Here is a 21271-nt window from a genome sequence, read left to right as displayed (position 1 = left end):
GGGGACTCGCCGAGCGGGCAGCTCAGTTCGGGAGCAGATCATGGGCTGGTTAAATGACCCCCATGGGCCGCTTGTGGCCCATGAGCCTTAGGTTGCCTACCCCTGGTTTTGACCTATAAAGCTTTATACAGCTCAGGACCTCAATACCTCATAGACCACCTCTCCCCATATGAACTGATCCAGACTCTGCAACCATCATCTGAGGCCCTTCTACATGTTTCCTCCCCCCCCCCCCACTGGAGGTTTGAAGGGTTGAAACACTGGAATAGGCCTTTTTGTGTGTTAGCTGCTTTTGGGGAATACTCTCCCCAAGGAGGTTCAACTGGTGCCTTCATTACATATCATTAGGCACCAGGCAAAACCTTTCTCTTCCCCTAGGTGTTTGGCTGATTAACATTCTACGACCTTTTAAATGTGTCTGTGGGAGGGGTGTTATTGTTTTGTTTTGTTTCGCTTTTGTTTTATTAGGTATCTTGTGTTTTTGTTGTGAACCACCCTGTAATCTTCAGATGAAGGGCAGCATACAAATTTAATTAATAAATAATGATGATGAGGATGGACAAACATCCTCATCAGTTCAAGAATTTTAACTTCCAGATGCTGCGCCAACCCCCCAGCCCAACACATTGCTAAGCAACATGCTGCAGACAAAGGAGGCAACAACAAAAATCCAAAGCCATTTTTTGTCCACTGCAGACTGAATACTTCACCACCCTTTCCAATTCAATACAATGCTGCTGCAGTAACAGTAGAATTCATGGCACTCGCTAGGGATCGAATCCAACTTTGTGCCACTACTCTCAACCTAACCGCGTAAAGATTTATTGTTGCAATATTGAATGTTCCCCCCCTCTCCATGTGAACACCCACTAAATGTGGTCTGTTCCTCCGACCTTCTGGAAGAGATCTGAGGAGAGCACAAGGGAGGCGACACGGCAGTTGAATATGTTTTCAGCAAAAGACATTTCAACAGCACTGTGTGCCCTTAATTCCCCAAGGCGGTGCCAGTGAAGCAAGCAAAGGGCTTCGGGAACTGCACAGGACTGCTGAGTAAATCCCTAGACTTGCCAACACAATACAATGAGGTTGGGCAGGCACTACCCTGGCCAACGCCTCCTGGCCCAAACCCAAATTACACAACAGTGGGATTAACAGCTGCCACTTCCACAGGAAAACCTGCTTTGCAAAGATAGCCAGGATACTGGGCAAATTGATCATGGTGAAGTTGGCATCGTGATAGCTTGTGTGGCAAAATGGCTCCAAAGACTGCTGTGAATCAGGGAGCTTCCTGCTTCAGTTCCACCAGCCATGAGCATACAGCAGACCACTGTCCCCCTCAGCAGGAGGGCCCATAACAGGGTGATGTTACAGCTGTTCAGGACAGAAAGAGAATGCAAAGGAATCTACGTAAGCCCTATTTGAAGTATCGCTAGTAGTGGAATAAATGAATCTGTCTCTTACCGAACTAGCTTAAACCCAGTTAAACCAAACGGGAGTTTTAAGTGATCATAAATGCACAGCAGGTACGTAATGTTGCAGGTTGTGGAACATCAACTATAAAATCACACCTTCCTCCTGCAGTGGAAAGTCAAAGCAGAACATGCTACCTGTCTTAAGTAAGGGCTGTTATTTAACCCATCAGCGCATCCTATTGTACAGTGTTTCGCCTCCTTATGTGCTAAGAGCTGGTTATTACAAAACGTTTTTTAAAAAGAATTCTGGGTAAACCGGGCCTTGAGAATCAATGCCTCAATTACGTATAATTTCCACACAGTTGGTTTTAGGAAACTTTAGAGAACTACAGGCAGCAAATTAATAGGCACTATGGATGATGGTGGGGCATTAATTACTGTACCATGACAGAGTCAGATTCCACTGCTATATAATCCAATTTGTAATTGCTGAGTTTTAAAGTAAGATTTACATGGCATGGTGAGCCTTTCCACCAGTTTGCACTGCACGTAATCTGGGTTATAATGAAGGCCACCAACCCTGATGTCTTTGAAAAAATAAGACAAATCCATGGAGGAGAGGGCTCTCAATGGCACCTAGCCATGATGGAAGCAGCTCTCAATGGCACAGTTGGAAGCAGCAATGCTTCTGAATACCAGTTGCTGGAAACCGGAAGAAGGGAGAGTGTTTTTGTGCAGGAATCCTGCCTGGAGGTTTCCAACAGACATCCGGTTGGTCACTGTGAGAACAGGATGCTGGGCTAGATGGATCCCCTTTGGCCTGACGCAGCAGGCTTGTCTTAGATACTGAAGGCTGCTTCTACCGAAGGTGGCCAGACCTGCTTCCTGCATGCTCTGAAGTGTGCTTGACACATGCAGCTAGTGGAGGAACAGGGCAGGAGGGCCACAGCAAATTACTATCTTCTTGGGTGGGCCCCACTGGTGCCTTCACTACTTGACTCAAAACACATGCATCTTGCACCAATTCTAAATTCACTAGAAAAGCTCATCCTCGCAGGAGCACTGATCGTTTGGTATATACATTTAAGCAACAAACAGTTAATTCATACTGACAACTAGGATGCTAAGCTGAGGATGAACTGTGATATGATGCTGTCTGAAAAAGTTAATGATGACCAGAGCTTTTCATTTTAAAAATTACAAATATATCCTTCACAACTGCAAGTAACAATTTGTAATCATTAGTACAGCAATCAATAAAAGTTCCACCATTTGGAGGGGGTATGTTGGCTGTTTGGCCATATTGATAAAACATTCACATTCATTTAGAGGGGCCTTCAATGCCCCTTTGTCCTGCCCCCTCATCCCACTGCCAGACCTCCAACCTAGTATTGTCTTTCACATACCCAAATCTGAGAACAGCTGGCTCACGGCTCTCACTTCCAAAGTCTAGGTACTTTGGCTTAGGGGTGCGCAAGTTATGCAAAGCAAGCACATGTTAGAATAAATTAAAAGGAATGTTTAGGATACAGAACTCCCAGCAGAATGTAGGAAATGGGTGCTCTTCACACACAACTGTGATGTTCTGTTCCTTTAATAAAAATCTTACCTCTCTGCAGGTGACCAAACAGAATGGGTGTTCGGTATTGTGGCATATAAATGGACCTTGCCAGTCCCCACAAATGAAACTTTTGAACACAGCCCTCCTTTTTTGCAAGCCAAGTCTCCTGCTCTGCCGGCTGAACAAACCAACATGAAAGTTATTTTAAATATTTGTGGCTTTGCAAAATAACTTTACACTGTGATCTGTTCAAATGAGGTTCCTCAGCATGTCTCCTGAAACAATGCATCTTAAATAATAATAATAATCCTAGTGTCTACAAGGATGGTCAAGAACTGTTCTTGACAAAAGAACTTTAGGATAAAGCAGGGCTTAGTTAATTCCGTGTGGAGTCGTTTGCAAGAATTGTATGCAGCTGTTCCCTAAATCATTTAGGAATGACCCAACCAATCCCAACTTTTCAGCTCATACTACTCCCTTTGACACGTAAAAAAAAGGCAGCGACAGATGGGGGTGAAACAGCATTTCATTTAAGCATTTTCTTCCAAGATTTTGCTTGTCCTCAGCATGGTATGAGGGCAAATGAAAAGAACTCAGCAGGTCTCAGTCAATGCATGGGTGGAGCAAGGAGAAGACCACCTCAGAATCCCACATTTGCTGCCCTGAGCTCCACGATAGAAGAAAAGGTAAGATATAAATGTGGTAAATAAACAAATAAAAATATGTGGTTTCCATAATTATTTATTATCTTCTGGTCCTGTTTCCTCCCTCAAGGCAGCTTCTAATTCATAAAGCATAAGACCAGCCCGGCTGGATCAGGCCAAAAGTGCACCCAGTATCCTGTTTCCCAAGAAAGCCAAGCCAGATGCTCCTGGAAAGCTCTCACAGGACATGAAGACACAGCCCTCCCCAGAAAGAATTGAGGAAGCAGCAAGAAAAGGGGGGAAGGGGAGAAAATATTCAGTAAAATGATTTCCTAATCTGGTCTAGGACAAGAAGGGTCTTAAAACCACCACCTAATGCCAGGAATTCCCAGAATCAGGGCTAAGCTAACATTACAGGGGCAGGTCTTTTAAACCAGTGGGCAGAAAGGAAACTTTCATTTTTGACAGGAAAGGTAAGTTCATCTTAGGAACCTTTGAAACAGTTAAAAATAACATAGCCAGGACGATTTGTTTAGAAAAGTCCACGTTTTAAGAGACTCCCAGGTACAAAGCAGTCATCACAAACTTTGACCAATCACAACAGCAGAGGACAGGATTCTCTCTTTCTCTTTCTCTCTCCCTTTTTTTTTAAACGTAAGGGAATGGGGGGAAATACAGCACACTAATCAAACAATGCAAAAAAAATTACAAAAAATAGAAAATAGAAAAAATGTATTTACAAGTCATACATTACTATGATCAGAACGCACAGAGACAACAGCTGCTATAATACATGCACGGGGTCAAGAGGGGAGCTACTGAAAACCTGTAATGGATTAAGTTGTAAAAAACAAACCCACAAACAAAAATAGGGGTTCGGCGGGGGGGGGGGTCAAGGGCTTCAGCTTTCTCCCTCCCCTAAGTCTGCTACATTGATTGAAAAATCAAAGAATCCCCTAAAATCCAGGAGCACACTAAGTACAAAATACTACACTGGTGTTTTTTTTTAACTGAAACTTCACTCATGGAGGGAAGGGGGAAAGACAGCAGCATATTTGCAGATCCATATACAAGAAAGCCCAGAGTAAACTGCTCTACATGCTAAAAATTACAGCAAGCCCCTGTCAGCTACAAAGCATGATCCTAGCAAGTTTTCCCATTGCATGTGTGTGTGTTTCTGTGTATGCGTTTTGTGTGTGTATAAAAGTCGTGCCCTTGTTCACTGCAACATGACATCTGGGTGGAAATGTAACTTGTTTACAACAAAGTCTTTATATCGTGTACTGCAAGAAGTCACTCAAATGTCTGTGGATTTAATAAGTCACCTCACACCACAGAACATATTTAATAAATTTGAACGGGGGGAAAAAAAGATTATAGCGACAGAAAACCTCTGTCTCAGTTCTCTCTGAAACCGGAATCCAACAGAAAACTGGTCCCAAAGTACTTGTAGGGTTTCCCAAGAAACTCCAAGCGCAGTGACCATTTGTCTCCTCTTAGTGTTCGCAAGTTCCTCAAAGACTCTATGCCGTTTTCACCAGAAAGTGTCTGTCAGTCTGCCTCCTCCTCCTTCTCCCCTGAGGAACACCGGATGGCCTAGCACTAATCCGTAAGGAGGAGGAGGAGAGGAAGGAAGAAGAGAGAGGCGGCTGCCATGGCAAACTGTCTCCAGTTCCAAGCAGGGAGGGGAGAAGCCCCCACTCCCCCGACCACCACCACCACCAAAACGCCTTTGCTCTTTCCTCCTTTTCCCAGAAAGCAAGTCCATTTGTACAAGTTCCACAAACTGGTAGTTCTCTCCTGAGTACCAGCCCAGCCACAGGGACGGACAACCAAGCTGTGAGCCACAAAAAAAGGACCAGGCAGAAGTTCCGGTCACTTTCCATCCGTTCCATCATACCTCCAGGAAACGTGAGCTGCTTGTCTTGGAGTGGAATGGTTCAGACCACATGCGACGCAGATCTCCCTAAGGAAAGGGACAGAAGAGTGAGCAACTGAGTGTGTACAGAGTTCAAAGGGGCTGCTCCTGCACCCATATTATAACAGGCTGCTAAGGCTCCCTTTTGGGGCAAGGGGCTCAAGGATGGCGGAATTCAGAAAGTGAAGCTGGACGGTGACTATTTCGCTCTGTAACATTTAAGCCAGGGGGATCCAGCATAGCGCCCTCCGGATGTTTGGGGCTACAACTCCCATCAGCCCCAGCCCACAAGGAAGGGCCAGGTCTGCAGTGCTTCCATGGTATCAAGTGCCCTCTGGCAGCCCAGGTTGATACAGCAGAGGCCCTCTTTGGATGCACCAGCTGGAGGTAGGGCAGGCAGCAACAGGTAGTGGCATCACCCAACTCAGGGAATGCTCCCCTAGCACCCATCTTGACATCATTTCATTACCAGACATCTGTGAACTTTAATACCTGCTAAGTTAGCTTTTATGCTGACTTTCAGGTATTTATTTTATTGTATTTGTTTAGAGTTGTTGTTGTTGTTGTTGTTTGTTGTTGTTGTACAGGCAACTCCCCACTTACGCAGGGATTACATTCCAGACCCCCATGCGCATAAGCGAAAGTTAAGTGGGGAACCTTGTCAGGGCGGGGGGACTAGGGCAATTTCATCTTCTTTTACAACAAAAAAGTTCAGAGCTCTTTGGAACCCTACATAACAAAAAGCAACCTTTACTGTATCTTTGCCTCCAGATCACCAGAACGGACAGGGAACAGGACTGAGCCCGCCACATTACAGCTTCCCGCCCAACAGCTGTTGAGAGGGCTAGCCTGGCAGCAGCGAAGGCTCCCTTGCACTATTTTGGAGCCCACAATTTTTTTCCTGCCTTTAAAACCTCTTCAGGCTCTGGGGAGGGTCTCCTTGCGAGTCACAAGGACTTTCCAGCTCTCTCCCACCATTTCCAGGTTTTAACTGATATTTATTTATTTATTTATTTATTTATTTATTTATTTATTTATTTCGTGGAGTTGCCCTATATGCAGTTGCGCCCAAGTCAAGCACATGTGGGGGGGGGGATGTCTGTATATATTGGTAGTATGTTGTAGGATGCATATATCCTAACAAAAATAACTTCTTTTTTTGCTGCTTTCAGTGGCTGTGCACAACAATTCAAAAGGATGGGCCTTGCAATAGCACAGCAGATGCTGGGGAAGGGAGGGGGCTAGACAGTACATCACTGATGTGCCCAAGGAGATTCCCACAGACTTGACTCCCAACACTCCTCTCACCTTTAAATAGGCCATAGTGAGGAGTGGCAATAAGGTGAAGGGTACCAAGTAGAGGAGGGCGGGCTGAGCTGCCCGGTGGATGCGAGAAGCAACCGTCGCAGTTAAGAGGCCTGCAATATAAGAAAAGACAAGATGACATGAGAGCACCCAGGTGGACACCTTTCTCTCTTAGATGATATATTTGCTTGCTTGTTGTCTCTTGACAGAGAGACACTGTGTATCATGGCAGGATGATTCCAGAATGCAAACTGCACCAAGGTCAAGTGAACAGCTTCTTGAACTAAAGTTCTATTAACAGCTTTTTAATAATAAGCCTCTGCTTTAACTTTCCAGAGCAAATGGCTTCTAATCTCATGGTAGCGAGGAAAAACTTCAAAGCACAGAAATGATCTCTGTGGCAGGCTTGCAAAGAGACAGAAGGCCTTGCTACCAGTTTGCCTCTGAGCTCTTTTGCTCCTTCCTTTAATTGCCCTCTGCACTCCAAAACCAATTTCCTCTTTGCAAATCCCACCAAACACATGTTTTGTACACATACTTTGCAAGCAGTCAACACATCAAACTTGCATGGCTATTCTCGGTATTTTGCTTTCAGAATCTAGATTTTAAGATACCCTTTGTTGGAAAGTTTTTTTAAAAAACATCAAAATCCTGCATGTAACCAAGACAACTTCTTTACATTAAATTTTTTTTTGCTTTAATTCCTGTTCCAGAAGTCTATAAATGGAGCTCACGTTTACAAAATAGTTCCCAATGAAATTTAAAATCTTGCAATTTAACCATTCCAATTCTTTAACAGTCACTGCCAATGGAAGACTTCTGTCCTCTTGTTTTTCACTCTTTTGGAAACACAACTTTAGCACATCCCAAAGTGCAACTGTTGCTCTTTCCCTCAATCCCAGAAACTTATCCTATAGCACACTTTTAAAGCTTTCTCTTCTATCACTCTTCAGTTAAGGTTTACAAACAGCAACTTTGTCTACTCGCTTTTGGCAAATAAAACCAATGTGCTCCAAACCAAGATGTCTGCGTGAGCACCTTCTAATCTTTAGGAAAAACATTGCAGTTTAAAGCATCTGGCACACAACTGCAAGATACATCAAACTTTAAAGTTGGGGGGGGGGGAGAGATCCATCCAGACTGCACACACCACATCAACTTCTGCACACGTCCCTCACCCTTACCTACGAAGTATCCAATGAGTGTGCAGTGAAAATAGGAGACTTTCTGCATGCGGCCAGAGATGTTCCCTGGTCCTGCAGCACCACAGGAATCGCTGTTGGCTTGCTTCTTGTAGTTATCATAGCGCAGGACAAAGCAGAGAAGGAGGCCAGGCATCACAATGTCTCCAATTCCCAGCATGGAGAAGTGGCTGCCTGTGGAACTGGAAAACAAGGAGCTAGGTTAACTCGGGAGCCAGCTCCCCTCCCCACACCACAAACCTTTCTTCTCTGACCAACCATCAGCACACAGACCCTCAAGTTAAGGTGCAAGCAAAAAGGAAACCACTTTCCTAATTGTGGCCCCAAAGCTTCTTGGGTTCTTCTTAAAACAGCATATCTACCACAAGACAATTTCCCAAGAGCAAAATGTAAAGAAGCCTCAGTAAAGGATGTGAGGCAAAAAGGTGACTCCTACCTTGGAAATACAAGTTTGCCAGGCAGTGACAAGCGGGGGACATCTCGACCTACATTTGGTCCAAGGTGGAGCTTCCGTGATAAAACATCAAGCGGATTATCAGCTGGTTGTGTGGCCACTTTCACCATAACATTGCTATTGAAGATGTAGGCGGAAAAGAAGACCTGGGGGGGGGGGGCGGACACAAAAGCTATTTTTGAGCACCTCAAAAGCTATGCATCTCTCATTATCCAGCCTAGGATCAAGAGAACTTGTGAGTCAGGAGACCAGTAAGTAAAGCAAGTAGATGAAATGATACAGTTCCCAGTGACATGGCACTAACCCTTTTGATTAGTCTGAGGGGCTGATATACATGATAGCATTATGTTCCTTAAGAGACAGAAGCCCACCTGCATCCATAGGAGATGCAAGATTGCAGCAGTGGCCACACCCACAAGGACACTCATGTTTGCTGGCTCAACAGGGACCTTTCGATACCACCCACACAGGTGAGAAACAACCCCTGCCCTTTGGGGGCACCAACAAATTGTGCCATTTATTTATTTTTAATATGTTTTTATTAGTTTTCTTACTTTATAAACACACACAAGAAATTAACAAAAATGATAAAATAATAACAAAAAACATACATACATAAATCCATACGCTCTTACAAAAGAACTTATGCCACCATGTTCTTAATTCCCAATTCCTTATTTTCCCCAATAGACTTCCATCTTCCTCAAAATGGGTCTGTCTTATCTGTTTAATAAACCGCTTCTTTAATCATTTTGCCACTTCTTCTGTTATCTGAGTACTATACTTATAAATAATCCATATTGTGGTTTGTGGAAATTAATCAAAGCATGTCCAGGTTTTAACTTGAGGGCACTGTTTTTTAAAATATTCTTTATAAATTTCCCACTCCTTTTTGAACTTTTGGTTTGGCTGTCACCTAATTGTCTCTGTCACTTTTGCCATTTTCAGATATTCAAATCATTTATCCTGCCATTCCGCTTTTGTTGGTACTAATTCTCCTTTCCAATTTCTGGCAATTAATATTCTTGCTACTGTTGTAGCATATAAGAATATTCTCTTTTTTTCATTTGGAATATCTGAATCTAAAATACCTAAGAGTAAGGCTTCTGGTTTCTTTATGAAAGTTTGCTTAAACATTTTTTAAAAATTCCTCATATATAATATCCCCCCAAAAATATTTTTTTTTTGCAACCCCACCACATGTGAAACAGTGTCCCTTCTACCTGTTTACACCTCCAGCACGTATTAGATCTTGTTTTATATATTTTGGGTATTTTGCTGGGAGTTATATACCACCTGTGAAACACCTTCAAAAGATTTTCCTTTAGTGTATATTATACCATCTAGACCTGGTGGTCAAGAACACATTGCCAGGATGATTGGGGGGGGGGGACTGCGGCCACTGCAAGCCTGACAAAGAAGTAATCAACAAGAGGACAGAGTGAGAAGTTTTTACACCAGTTCCCCCAGAAGCTCCAACAGCTTCCTCCACAAGAGTGTTCAGAAAACAAAGAGGTGTTGACACCATCTGACCAATGTGGCCTTCAAGATGCAATGAAACGTGAAATTCAAACAGTGGAGATATATGGTTGCCTTGTTGCATTTTTTAATTGAAAAGCCACATATAAATATTCTAAAGAGGCAAATTTCTCTGACTGCCTGGGGGTGGCTCCTGGGTGAGACCAAGGTGGTACCCTCTAAGATCAGCTCCATCTGAACAGTGGGGGGATCTTCACCACATATTTCCTACACAAGTTGAAGTGAATTAATTAATTAATTAATTAAACCTATAGGCTGCTAGATTGTAAACAAACAAACATCAAAAGAAGTTTATGAAAAAGATAAAATTGAGTTGGGGAAGGCAATATAGAAAAAATACAATGTAAGTGAAAGGGAAAGACTTTTAGAAAGTTATGACAGATGCAGCAACAAAATCGGGTGTGCCATAAATGCCCCCTGGTAACCAGTGACAGTATTTCAAGATGTCCAAGGTGATGGGTGCTGCAAGCCTGCCTCCAAGGTCAGAAGAACTCTTTGTCTGGTTATGGGGATATGTAAGAAACTAGAAGAAACTCACCCAGAAGACATCATAAATTAATAGCCCCGAGAGCAGCAGACAGGAAACCTTGAGGCTGGGCAATCGGACAAAGGCGATCATTGCAACGCACAGGCCCATGGCCAGAGCTACAAAACAGAAATGCAACAAAACAGTTGGATCACTATGCAAGGTGACAGTTGCTGGTAAACAAGCCTGAGACTACAGACAAAACATCTACTGTACCCAGACACACCAGAGTAGGGATACTTCTCGGAAATGAAGTGGCAGCTTGAAAATGGAGGAAAGTTGCCAGTGTAGACTACGGACATATAGGGCTATGTGTATTTGGCAAAAAAAATTAAAAAATGTCAAGTTTCTGCAAGGCAGACATCCTGTTTCATCCTCTGAATATGTTGTGTAAAATTGTATATCCAAGCAATTAATCTGCTTTCATAGTTTAACATGCTTCTCTGTATCAACCTCTCAAAAATTCTAAATTGCTTTGGACAGGGAACCAAATGGGGGAACACAAGGAATGGTTTATCTCTCTGAATCTTAATGCCTAGAAACTTGCTCTTTCAGTATCTGTGTAAGCCAACTATGTCAGTAATATTAACAGAATGTAACATTTTCAAATGTTAGAGGTTAAGAACCATTAAAAGCAAAGAGAGTAGAGGACAAAAAGCATTCAGTAAACTTTCAGCAGCACAGAATGTACACAGCACTCCACGATTCATTAGCCAAAATTTACTGACATGCTCCATATAGGCAATAATATTTTGGTAATTTGTTCAAGACAAGAGACAGCAATACATAAGTGCCTTTGCCAATTCTTTATACAAGTTGGGAAAGGTAAGACTCATCTCGATTAATTATCCACATATGGGAAAGGCAATCAACCAAATGGTAATGCTAATGGTTTGATCACAACCATGAGAAGGGCTGCCTGAAGAGAAACATGTGTGACTTTAAGAATTAATTTTCAGAAAAATAATAAGAACACTCTCCCCAAGCTACTTGTAAAACTGAAATCCTCCCCCACAACAGACAGGCTTGAGCTAACATTAGCATAGACTTGAACTAAAGTTTCTGCAGAGAGAGAACTTTCTTGTCTGTTTGCTGTTCTGCCCCTTGGAAAAAGCAGCTGAGGCCTGTGTGACGAGTGATAGAGGCTGCACCCTTTCTGCATCAGGTGCTTTGAGTCTCAGACATGTACTGTACACACCAGCACTTCAAAAACGTTTTACTTTGCTAAGCTTGTTGTTGTATTTGAGCCATGACTCATCTCATTATGTGTGTGAATGTGTTCTGTCTCTGATAATCAGTCACTGGGCTGCACAGCTGTCTACTCGTCCATGAGTGCACCAGTGAGGCTGTTGCCACACCTAAGAACCTGCAAGTTCTGCACTTCTCCTTGTAAGGAGGCTAGTCTCTGCAGTCTATTACATAATGACAAGTGTTAAGATTGACTAATTCTAAACCCACACCCCACTTCAGACAGAAAATAGCGCTTTTCTTTGGCTCACAGTAATTGTGTGAGCCTTTTCTGAGCATTTCCCAAGCTTCTGATAGCTTGGACACCCCCTTTTTTCTAAATTAAAAGTGGAAGAACTTCATTCCTCCTTATATATTTGCTCTATATGAAAGTCACTAAAATTACGTCATACTACAGATCTCCGTGTTTCTGCCTGCTTCTTTCCAAACCCTGAACAGTTTCTGCTGCTGACATACAACAGGCAGTCTCCTCTGAGGGTGGACCATTCTGCTGCCTGCCTACATCAGGAGCAATTGAATGTTCAAGATTCTATGATTACTCTAAGATTCTCTGATTCTATATGGATGTTTCAGCTGAGATTCCTACACTGAAGGAGGTTGGGCTAGATGACCCTTGGGTGCCTTCCAACTCTAAGATTTTATGATTCATCACGTCCCATGCAGTCAAAATCAAAAGCAGTGAATCAGGCAGAGGCGCAACAACAGCATACTCTCTGGACGGGAACTTTGTGTTCATAGGGACCTTCAGTTTATTAATTACTCTTGCCACACTATTTGGAAAAAAAACTGCCTTACACAATGCGCACACACACACACACTTCCATGGCAAGTACAGAGTTCATTTTGAGTAAAGAATGCAAGAAACGTTTCCACTAACAATTTTCAACCTGTCACTGTTACAAGCAAGTAACCAGATCCACATATTCAGCAGCACTTACCATCCATGAGGAGCCAGTGACCAGTTAGGACCCAGATAAGGACAAGCATCACAGAGAGGGAGAAAGAGAGCAGCTCAGCAGCTGTAAAACGCCCACAGCAGCCAAAAGAAATCCTGGAAAACACCACCAGAAACACAAAAACAATGAAGGCTCTTCTCTGCTATGTAGTGAGAAGGAGGTGGGATGGGATCTCTTGCGGCTCTTATTTGGAGTGGGTTCAAGAGCACCAGAAATGCCCTAGTGACAAGGCTTTTGTCAAAGGAAAGGTGCTGAAGGCATGAACTCAAGGATCTTTCCCACAAACCTGACTCATTTGCCAAGATCCTAAAATTAGATGAAAGGGTTATTTTAGCTACTCTATTCTTGGGCTTTCTGCTGAGAGGGTGTGAGAAGTGTTCTATCCCTTCATGCCAATTTGGAGGTGGGGGGGTAGTTTTAAGATACGGCTTTCCATCTATGAAGAGACCGATTTATTTCAGAAGACAACATTATTCCAAAGTTGTCATAAAAGCTGGACTTTTTTTTTTAACATTCCCTATGATCTCTAGAGCCAGTGCTTGTGACCAGAGTTCTTCCCTCCCCGGCAAAAAAGGAATTTTAACTGCGTTTCTGTCCCTCAGCTAGAAAAGTACCACCACTATGATCCAATCCTACTGGCACCAATCCAAACAGGTCATCATTTCTGCCCATTATCATAGAGTACATCAGTTTTGGCACAGTGAAGTGGTGATTCCTGAGAAGCGGCCGAAAAAAGAGAAGTACAGTGTGTGGCACTTTTGCCCCCACCCCTTCTGCTGTAAGGTCAAAAGCAGGAGCCTTGCAGGGGTGGGAGCAGCACATTGTCCTGAAGACCTGGGGGAAGCAGCTGTCTCAAGCCACCGTGAGCAGGCGAGTGGGAATTAGGCAGCTGTGACTCCCAAGGCAAAGCCTGCTTGGATGCTCTTCTGAATATGAAAGCCTTGAGATGAAGGAAAGTTGTGCAAGCTCCTCTGCGTTCCAGTGCTATTTGTGCAGGAGAACTTCCCAGGAGAGCGTGCCTCACATTAACTGTGGGGAGGTATCAAATGTGGGTCAGCCCTGTTTAGAGCTCACTGCAGAAGAACTCTGCAATACCCTCTTTGTGCATTATAAACATAGGCGTGGAAAGCAGTGGCAGGACTGTTTTTGAACTTCTTCTCAGAGCCGAAAGCTCTACCAACAACAGAGAGGCCCATCTTGTTGAATCAACAACAGGTTTGCACTGCACAGAACAAAAAAAAAACCCCTCCTTACTTGTTTTGAGGTGAACAAGGTCGTGTTAAATACTGGCACATTGGGAGAAGAAGGAAAGCAAAGGCTATTGTTGCGAGAACTGGAGAGAGAGAGAGAAAAGGCAATGTTAATACAGACCAACGTTGCAAATCCTCCAAGACAAGCACAGAAAACTAACACATGTCAACATCTGTGGCCAAAACACAAGGTGAACTTTAATTAAAATGTCTGTGAAGGGCTTTTTTGCATTTTGCTGGAAAACATCTGAAGTCCAAGCAATTTATCAGTAAATTATAATCATGGAACTAGTATGTTCCTAAAGTGGGGAGAGCCCACACAGAACGCTTTGGTCAAAAGAATGACCCAAAACATTTAAGTCTGGCTAGGAAACTCTTCTGAAATGCCACATTTTTGTCAGTGGGCCAAAGATGTGGCATGCAGAGACTAATTTCCATGGGTAATATTTAACTGCTGCAAACATAAATGCATCACCACATATTGAACACAACCCTGCAGGAAGTCCTCCCATGCAAATCCCACTGAAACAAACAGGGATCTGGGCCCTTGCACGGCACTTGTTTATCTAAATGGGTATTCTACAGGAGAACTTCTCTGAAGAATGTGCCCATTGGCTTTGGAGAATTCTGCAGTTCTCTTTTTAATTAACCTTCTCATGAATTTATACTGCACCTCTCAACAGGTTCACAGGATGACTTGCAAATAATTCAAAATACAGGGGAGGAGGCAAATGTAAAGAGAAAAACATTAACACGATAGCAGAAATAAAACAAATACAAAAGAGTGTAAAAGCAATCGGCAGAGATAAAAGAGGCAAGATAAAAAGCATGGGAAAATAAAACTCTCTTTGTCTGGTGTAAAAATGAGTTGGAATCATTAAGCTGGAAGTGGCTTCAACATCCTCTAGACCAGGGGTGGCCAACTCCCAAGAGACTGCGATCTACTCACATAGATAAAAACTAGCAGTGATCTACCCAATTTTTTGGGGTTCGGGTCAAGGTTGTTGAGCTTTTTTAAGGGAGGAGTAAAACTCCATATATATTTTTTAGCTTCTTTGGGGGGGGGCAGTGATTTACCCCAGAAGATCACGGTCTACCTTTTTTATCTTTTGGACATGCCTGCTCTAGTCCAACCACTTGCCAAAGTGCAAGAAACCCCACTCCTACAAACCCCTAAATTAACATCCAGTTTCTGTTTAAAATCCTCTAACAGAGGAGGTATTGGGGTGAGCCTCCCTAGGGAGAGGATTCTATTGGGAGGGCACCACCACTGAGAAGGCTCCTCTCCAGGTAACTACCTACCAAATCTGATAGCTTGACAGATCACATCAAGAGAAATATAAGTTAAAGTCTATTATAGACACTGACATTTGAATCAGCAAACTTGAGTTTATTAAATAAATCCTCCAAGAATTTGTTTAATCCATTTTTAAAACCATTCAAGTTGGTGGCCCTTACTAAACCCTGTGATAGAGGAATTCAATCATTTCTTAGAATGAATTGTTGTTAAAGATGTTAGTCAATCTTCTCTTATCAATATGCCCATTTCTATTTGTATTTCCTGTGAAGGAAGTTCAACCAATCTTAATGGCATTTCTATCCAAATGTGCATGGGACTGCCAGTTTATTTATTTAAAATATTTTTAGCCACTCCTCATCACAAAAGCCATTGTAGGGCAGCAGGAAGCTGACCAATGAAACCTGCATTATGAACAAACACAATGGTTCTGGAGAAACCCCCCCCCCCACCATATTCTGTTTATAGGATGCCCCAAAAGGCACCATCTTGGAAGATTTATGCCCCTGTGAGAAAAAGGAGAAAACGCCTCTAAGAGGATCCGAGATGCTTGTGGTTTTGCAAGTACGTTTAACCGGACTTGTTTTTTAAAAATCTGCTGCTCAGCTAAAGTGGAGAAAGTTGTAACAGAGAAAAAAAATATTAAAGCAAGTAATGGGAAAAACACTGCAGCCTCTATGCGCTTGACTTTATATACATTGACAGGTAGTTTCTAGCTGTTATATACACAAATAGAAGGAAACCACCAGTATTTCTACAAGCAGTTTCTTCATATGACATCCTCAAAACTGTGTCAATTTCCAGCAACAATGAGTCCCTATGTAAGATGGGGGAAAGTGAAGAGAAGGCAGTTACCTGCTGTACATATTGTAAAGACAACTTGAACCGAGTCGAAGAAGAAGAACATGACTAAGAGAGACACAGATGCCCCAATGGGAAGGAACAACGCCTGTGTTGAATCAATGGTCTGGATACCTGCAGAAATTTTATTTTATTAGTTTTTAAAGGAAAGGAAACATTTGTTATTCAGCAGCACATGGCACACATTTAGCTTTCAGGTGCATTCCTGATGTTCCCTCCTCCCACTTTACAACCAAAGCTTAGGCCTAACTAGGCATGATGTTATATATACTTTTGCAGTTGGTGTGCCTGTGCTTTGTGAGGAGGGGAGCTGATAATAATCAGAGATTGCAACTGGCAGTGGAGTTAAACCATTTCCTTTCTTACTGCAGTCCCAAAGCTGCTATATGCACTGGGAGAAAATTGCCTCAAGGTGCCAAGGGGAGCTCTCCTCTCAATGCAAACTGCAGCTGCAAAGGAGAAATTTTTGTCAGGATTGTGGAAGGAGAGGAAAGGAAAAAATTCTGCCCCCTTCCTTCTGCGATCCCAATAATACTCTCCACCATGCCACCCAGAGAGACAGAGAGAGAGAATGTGCACAGAATCCACCCTCTACCCACTTGCTCACCTTCTCTTTCTCGGTAACACCAAGTAGCAAACTGAGATAACCGGGAGGGCAAATAGACAGATTGGGCCTTGCCTGCATCGGATGCACTTACATGTACCTCTCAGATATGTTTAAATTGGGCATAAGCTCCACAGAAGACAATGAGTCTTACTTCAGAGTAAAGGTGCATAGGATTGCACTACTGGTCTCTACTCTAAAGAAAAGGCAATGGAAATAGGAGAAGCAGAAAAAGCACACAGCGCATCTTGCATGGAAAAATAGATATAATATTGTATACTGTACTGAAGTGGAAAAAATGTGTGTGCTTGTGAAGGGGGAAATCTGTGACTCATCAGAGGAATGATTAATGGAGTGGAACAGCAGGTAAAGAAAGACAAATGTGCTTTAGAACTAAAGGAGGTAGCTTTGCTCATCTCTACCACTTTAGCATTACCTGTCTCAAACAAAACTTTATACTATAGGCACCAATGACAGAACCACTCATCTACAGCACATACACAGTGCAATGTTGAACTTCAAGTCAACCTTAATACAAAACAAAACGAATTATTACAAGACTTTGTAATCAATTATCCACCCTTAAATTTGGCAGGGCTTGTGCAGAACAGCCATGTTATGTGGTTCACACCCAAAAGGGGTAGCCATGTTCCAATAACGGATAGGATGGCCTCAATCACAAGCCTGAAAGACCAAGGTCAGTCCAAGTACTGCATCCTCAGCTTATGGAGCAAGAAGTCCTTACTGTTATTTGTGCTGTTGCCATTGAAGGGCCCAGATGAGCCGCCACTGTCCTTTTCTTTGTCTTGATTCTCAAAGTCCATATTAAGGGACCTGCAGACAAAAGAATACATGTAAACCTTCTACTTTATATTTCCAGTGGTTATTGAAATTTAATACATAGCTTTGATATAATTTAATGCAAAATTTACTGAGTGTTACTAAGAGGCTGCCCAAAAGTGATACCTCCCTACTTTTCTGCAGAACATTCAGAACAGCTTACAAACATGAAACGGTAAGCAGAAAAAATTACAAAGGCAATGTATAAACAGCTGCAACAAAACCTTAAAAGCAGCAAACGTAAGAGCAAGCTTAGAAGCAGAAGTCAAAGGGGGGGGACCACTGAATTCAGCAGAACATTAAAGGCCTGCTGAAATAAAAACATGCATTCAACAGATATCTAAAAGCAAAGAGAAGGGAAGTCTAAGCAGATTATTTATTCAGTTCTTTATTTAAATTGTAAGATCTGTATCCTTCAAATCTATAGACCGTAAGAGGTGGAGTCAATAACATGATTCCATGAAGTAAATTGATTGGTCGAGTCCAAAGCAAGCATTGAACATGCAGGGATGGAGTGAGTCGCTTGTCCCAAGAGTTTCTCCCCCACTCCTCCAGTTGACAGTCATCCAACAACCAAAGCTGGAGATGATGTATCTGCATTCACATGAAATTGCCTTGAAAAATAATAGCAAATTCAAAGTGCTTTCAGTAATTTTGTGTAAAAAAAAAAGTCTTGCCTGGCAGCTCTGGATGCTGCTTCCCTTCTGGGTCCGTCCGCCAAATGATTCAAAAAACATGCCACTCCATTCCCCTAAACAATCTTAAACCTTCCAGAATGAAAGTGATGTGTGGCTAGAAAGCAAGCCTCCATGCTTTAGGATGAGAACAAATTGGCAAGATGTTCATTTTTTCTTTAAAATACTGCTTTAACAAGTCATGATCAAACTGAATGTTGCTTCACCTACCATTTCCACCCCTTTTAGGTACATAGAATATACCTAATATATTATGGTTCTACAAGATTACCTATAGGGAACATTGCATCAACATACGGCCAGCAATTCATGACTTTTCTTTAGGGGTCAGGGTTGTTATATATACCAAAGAAAACAATCGTACCTGAAGCTACCATAAACTATGAGGAGAATAGAAATTAGGAACGTAGATACTTGACTGGAATCCACAAGGGAGTAAGCCCTGGAAAGGAAGACAGAGAGGCACAGTATATTATTATAGAACCAAACTGATAAACATTTGTTCAGTTTTTAAATTATCAAAAACCCAAACAGGTGTCTACCCATGGAAATACAATAGTAAGTTAAACAAGCCAGGAATTTACTCATTTTCTCATTGTTCACCCACTCACATGACTGGATTATCACCAAAGACAGATAACCAGAGGCACTTTGTTTTAATCCAGAAAAGCAAACTCAAATAAAAGGTGGGGCAGGATTTACAGGAGAAGCCATGTGGCCTGATGCTGGGACATAGCCATGTGAACTATTCTGATCCACCTTCAGGCACAGCCAGTCTAAGTCTGAGTAGGACTAGCTTTGGATACAACCCACAAACCTGAAGCTAGGGCAGTGGTGGCGAACCTTTTGAATGAGTGCCCAAACTGCAACCCAAAACCCACTTATTTATCGCAAAGTCCCAACACGGCAATTAACCTGAATACTGAAGTTTTAGTTTAGGAAAAACAACTCATAGATTAACACCTTTTATCTTAAAAGAAAAGCACAATAACAGAGCTTTCAATGATGCAAACAACTTTTCATTGAAAGGTAAAAGTTTGTATTTGGCATGCTTTTGAACAATTAATGTGACACAGTGACACAGCAATTTAACCTGAATACTGAGGTTTTAGTTTAGACTTTTAGAAGACATCTGAAGGTAGCTGTGTTCAGGGAAGTTTTTTATGTTTGAAGCGCGCACGCGCACACACACACGTTTTTAATGTCCTGTTGGAAGCTGCCCAGAGTGGCTGGGGAAACCCAGCCAGATTGGCAGGTTAAAAATTCTTCTTCTTCTTCTTCTTCTTCTTCTTCTTCTTCTTCTTCTTCTTCTTCACCACCGCTTCTTCAGTTGCCATTCAATCACAGCCTCCATGGAATGAATTTCATTGTTGTCTTCCGAGGGAAAGCACTGCGAACATGTAAACCTAGCAGTCCCTTCTTAGGCTGCTATCTTTATATGCTTACTGTCTGACCTAGGAGTTAAGTCCTGTTGAAGTCAAGGTGGCTTACTCCCGAGTAGCAGCAGACTGAAGAGAAGCCATGGAGCATCAAAAGTCACACCCGCTCAGCACCTCGCTCGCACCCCAGTGTCACGCAGCTCTAAACACGCCCAAGAGCAGAGCAGGAAGGCGGGTTGGGCACATCCAGACTTGATGGTGAGGAGGCAGAGCCAGTCCAGAGGTGGTAGGTTTAGTTGTGGTGCCACAGCCTTTGGAGGGAAAGCGGTGCAAGCCCTCCTCTCCTCCTCCTTCTCCCCCTACCCTCACACCCTTGGAACAGCTGATCGCAGGGAGGGAGAGATGCAGGCTTGACAGAGCTGCCTCTAGGGAGTCTTCCTCTACTCCCCCCCCCCCCCGTCCACGCATAGGTGGCCAGGAGCTGCTGGGGCGAATGCATGCGTGCCCACAGAGAGGGCTCCAAGTGCCCTCTCTGGCATGCGTGCCATAGGTTCACCACCACTGAGCTAGGGGAAGAGGGAACGATGCCAAGTTACAATTTATGACCAGAAATCTGAATGGTTTTTGGATAAGATTACTTGTTCCCACCTACATAAAAAGGACCACCAGTCACCAATACCATCTTCCATATCACTTGGTACAAGACCCAAGCACAGGAATTTCTAAGTCACATCAGCATACATTCCACCAGAATGCCTGCCTGCTTGCTTGCTAAATCTAGGTATCTAGTACTTAGGTTATAGGGATCAGTTCTCTCACATGCATAATACAGCAAGGTAACCCATTTGACCAGAGGAGCTCCACATTAAGCCTAAGCTTCTCTTGCACAATACAATGCCCATGTGTACACGTGTGTTTCGATTCTAAGTACCCAAACATCTGACGACTGAGCCAACAACATCAGGGCTGCCAGAGTGACACATTAATTCCAAAGAAGTGAACAGCAATTAAATAAATTCTAATACACAGCAGTAATGCAAGTGCAGCATGCTTATGACATACTGTTGATTCAAAATATATAGTAGACATAATGCCAAGCTTCAGAAGTATGTGCTAAGCTACTTGTTTGGAAACCACTGTGGTAAAATTACATCATGGGTTCTCAGCAGGGTGACCTGATAACCTTCTTTTCTCTGTAACTACATGGGAAAGAAGCCTGATTAAGCCTCACCTGTCAGCAGAAGGGAGTTATCAGGAAGAGGCTGAGCCCCTGGAAACACACAGCCTTCTGTGAGCTGGAAAAGAACTAGCTTAGCAGGAGATAATGACTGAGGCAACCTGGGCTGCTGATGAATTGATGGGTTGCCTAAGTGGATGCAGGAGCAGGCACAGCAAGGAATGACAAAGTACGCTTGCTTGTTTATTTCTCTTAGGCAGACACTCAAGAAAGAAAGCATAGGATGGTTGCAATCACCCTGCAAGAGCCACAATAGTAAGGATTACTGTACAATAAAAAATGTATATTACAGATTGATGAGCAATGACATGGAAAACAAACCCATTGGTTAAACAACTTCTAT

General features: G+C 42.8%; 1 protein-coding gene across 1 annotated transcript in view; it reads right to left on the bottom strand.

Annotated features, from left to right (window-relative positions):
- Positions 1-3696: 3696 nt before the first annotated feature.
- SPPL3 (signal peptide peptidase like 3) overlaps positions 3697-21271 on the bottom strand; it is a 40838-nt gene continuing 23263 nt past the window's right edge. Inside the window, exons 2-11 of the mRNA XM_033174576.1 lie at positions 18677-18754; positions 17523-17611; positions 16168-16287; positions 14020-14098; positions 12748-12860; positions 10574-10680; positions 8479-8642; positions 8025-8224; positions 6844-6953; positions 3697-5583 (exon numbers count right to left, since the gene is read on the bottom strand). Coding sequence (XP_033030467.1) covers positions 5512-5583; positions 6844-6953; positions 8025-8224; positions 8479-8642; positions 10574-10680; positions 12748-12860; positions 14020-14098; positions 16168-16287; positions 17523-17611; positions 18677-18754 — 1132 coding nt within the window. The 3' untranslated portion in view covers positions 3697-5511. The remainder of the gene's footprint in view (positions 5584-6843; positions 6954-8024; positions 8225-8478; positions 8643-10573; positions 10681-12747; positions 12861-14019; positions 14099-16167; positions 16288-17522; positions 17612-18676; positions 18755-21271) is intronic.

Source organism: Lacerta agilis, chromosome 17 (genome assembly GCF_009819535.1).
Source record: "Lacerta agilis isolate rLacAgi1 chromosome 17, rLacAgi1.pri, whole genome shotgun sequence".
Taxonomy (NCBI): domain Eukaryota; kingdom Metazoa; phylum Chordata; class Lepidosauria; order Squamata; family Lacertidae; genus Lacerta; species Lacerta agilis.
The sequence above is the reverse complement of the archived record's forward strand: the minus strand, read 5'-3'. Positions and strand labels throughout refer to the sequence as shown.